The sequence below is a fragment of the Ananas comosus genome, linkage group 16 (genome assembly GCF_001540865.1).
Source record: "Ananas comosus cultivar F153 linkage group 16, ASM154086v1, whole genome shotgun sequence".
Taxonomy (NCBI): Eukaryota; Viridiplantae; Streptophyta; class Magnoliopsida; order Poales; family Bromeliaceae; genus Ananas; species Ananas comosus.
This window is the reverse complement of record NC_033636.1, coordinates 5,855,783-5,859,031: the sequence shown is the minus strand read 5'-3', so window position 1 is coordinate 5,859,031 and position 3,249 is coordinate 5,855,783. Positions and strand designations below refer to the sequence as shown.

At 42.5% G+C, this 3,249-nt stretch overlaps 1 protein-coding gene across 1 annotated transcript; it reads right to left on the bottom strand.

The window, feature by feature from the left end:
* On the bottom strand, window positions 1,661–2,368 carry LOC109722081 (enoyl-CoA delta isomerase 2, peroxisomal-like). The gene has a single exon (XM_020249968.1). The coding sequence runs from the start codon at window positions 2,366–2,368 to the stop codon at window positions 1,661–1,663; it is 708 nt and encodes a 235-aa protein (XP_020105557.1).

The following is a 3,249-nucleotide window of genomic DNA, read 5'->3' as shown; positions in this document are numbered from 1 at the left end:
CGGAATGGAAACGGAATCGGAATGGGATTACGGCATACCAAACATCTAGAATCGGAATGGATCATTCCTATTCCTATTCCGATTCCGGGGTAAACATTTAGCGAACCAAACACGCCCTAAGTGTTTGATGCTATTAATGGTATTGTAACCAGACTCGTATAGAAATAGGCTAGAATGCTATTAATAGTATCAAGCCTCGTCAGCGATCTGCCAATAGTTATGAGGCCTTCCACGCCCTTGGTGATGGGAATAGTTAATGAGGCCTTCCACGCTTAATTATCATTCCGATTCTGACTTAACTTGTTAATCACCGACCTTGATTTAGTATGTCATTTTGACCCTGGCTCAGCCAAGACTCATCTCACACTTCCGGCTGGTGAACTGGCTCTAATACTAAATGTAACGATCCGTACTAAATGTAACGACACGACCCGCTAGTAATAATAACTAGTTGGGCTCAAACCACCGGCCTAAAATATTTAATCCCAGTTATTATGTCTAGCCCAATCAAGCTTATATATTCCCACATTTAGGCATAACTATTCGATGTGGGACTATTAGGGTGTCATAGCCTCCGACTTCACCCCCAGGATGTATATAATGCTCGCTAATTAAAGCGTCCATATTCACTGTGTAACAAAGGAAATTACTACGCCAGTAAATCTAGCTAGCTGGATTTATTCATCATGTCATCAAAGTTTAGATCGCACCTCCGGTACGGTGCTCTTATGAATGGTACGCAGTTCAGAGCACATTTTATATCAGTTTGAAAATTCAGTGTTTTAACCTTCGATTGAAAACAATGTATTAATCCCTCAGTTTTCTCGCAATATTCTCTTTATAATTAATATTATTCTTTGTGCATCCCCTTTGAAGTAGAAAAAAACGTGCGCACCATTTTGTTTTGTTTTGTTTTATTTTGTTTTTGTTGTTGTTGTACATATTTGATTTGTTGGTTGTCCTTGAGCCCCAAGTCCATCTATATATGGCTCCAAACAATTAGCTTTACATCTTTTCGACCTTGAGCCAGGAAAGAACTAACGAGTGATCTATATATCTATGGTAATCGATCGGACCAGGCCAACCGGTGCCACGATTCAAAATTAATGGTTCGATGGACCAGGCCCAATCCATATCGCTTTGTGTTTTCTCTGGGGATTGTGGCATTTGTAATGAGAAATTTGTAAAAAGTTCTAGTTTGGTGACGAAATTTTTAAATTCAAGGATTTTTTTTTTGCGACCTTAGAGGAACTCAGTGGAGCTACATATATTAATGCTCCTAAGTTCCATTCACAGCGAGAAATTAAGCTCGGGTAATCTAAATATATATGCTCTTGAAGACCAATCCAAACAATCGTAAATAAATAAGAGATGCAGAAGCACAATTTCTTACCAGTACATAGATAGATAGAATTACATTCCAATATAGTAAATGACTTAGGACAGAGACTCACTCGACCGACATCGCCCCGGCCCCCCCATTTTATTTGAAAGGCAAAAACAAGCAGAGTAAACTCACTGGGACTCGGACTCAGACTCAGACTTGGACTCGAAGCTAACAGTAGTGGTACGCATTATGCAATCCATGCACGCGGGGGGCGAGAACATACATATTGCATGCATGTAAAATTTGAGCCACGCATGCAGGCTCTCAAACTCGCTAGCCGCGAGCCGGTTCTAGTTTCACGAGCTGATACACGCGGAACAGCAGGATCTTCCGCACGCCACTATAGTTGCTGCCGTCGAGGTCAACCAATGGCCGCAGCAGCTTCTCCACCACCTCGTCTACAGTCCACCCTACGTACGGTTTCACGTACTCGGCTATGGGCGCGAACTGCGGGGGTGTGACGTACTTGGTCGACACCAGCAGCTCCAGCGAGGCCAGCAGCTGGAACTTGTCCCTCACCAGCGCCGCGGCATGCGGCGGCAACTCATGCCCATTAGCCAGCTCGTCCTGGCGCAAACTAACATTGTCATTCGACAGCACTAAGTAGTCGTGTAAAAGCGCCAGCGTGAATCCTGCCCCGTAGGCGAAGCCCGACACGTAGGCCGCCGTCGGGAACTGCAGATCGAGGAATTGAGCAATCAGCTTCCGGAACTCCACCACCAACTCTTCCTCGGGGGCCGAGTGGTAGTCGAAGCCGCCGGAGAACCACTCACCGTCGTGGGTGGTTATAAGGCCTTTAACTTTGTCGTTGACGGCCTGCTGGAGTCGTGTGCTGTACTTTTCGATGAGCTCCTTTGTGAAGAGGTGATGGCTGTTCGTTGGCTTCAGGGTCAGCAAGGCGAATTTGCCGTCGCGTGTCTCGATAGTCTCATAGCTCACCGAGTCCTCCGAACTCACGGATCTCAAGCCAGCTAGCGACATATCTGCCTCTCTATAATATATCAGAAGGTACGTACGTAGTAGATAGATGGGTGGAGAGTGCTCCGAGAGGCTGCCTCTATTTATAGGCTCCTGAATTATACTACTCTAGTTCTCGAACCGCGCGCACAACTTACCCACCATGCGCGCATGTGCGGCCTAAAACTTCACTAAAATTATATTGAATTTTATCAGATTTTGTATATATACATCGCATTTAATTTCTCTTACATTATATATGTAGAGATGATAAAAATGTTCGGCCTTATTTTACGTAATATTTGGTGTGCACAGGCACGTGGTATCCATAAACTACCTCCGATATATCAATTAGTAAACTCTATACCGACCGTCCCTAGAGCAAGTGGCAAAGAATTTGGTGGTTGGTATCCGATACCTAAGTTCGAATTCTAGTTGATTCACATTTCTAGTCAAATTTATTTCTAAATAAAATAAACGAAGTGGATAGCGTGCTATCTATCTCTCTCTCAAAAAACAGAAAAGAAAAAAAAGAGTAAACTCTATAATATCGGTTACTAGCTAGAATTCCGTTCTGCAAAGTGTTCTGATATCAATTAGCAACATCTCTAATATTGGTTATTAGACAACGGTAATTAGATGTGCCTCGAAATTGGGGGTGCGGTGGGCGGAGCTCCCCGCGGTACGGATCGGATTGAATCCGAAATCTGTTAAAAATTAATATATCACACTTTTCAAGAAATATAAATTTAATTAGAAAAATAATTTTTTTATATGCTCACCGGTTATCTTTTAAAGAAAAAATTAAATTAAAATTTGTTTATTACGTATCCATTCATTATCTATTCATTTCAACGATTTCTATTCTTATCCTTATATATTTATTCCCAACGGTTTCTATTATT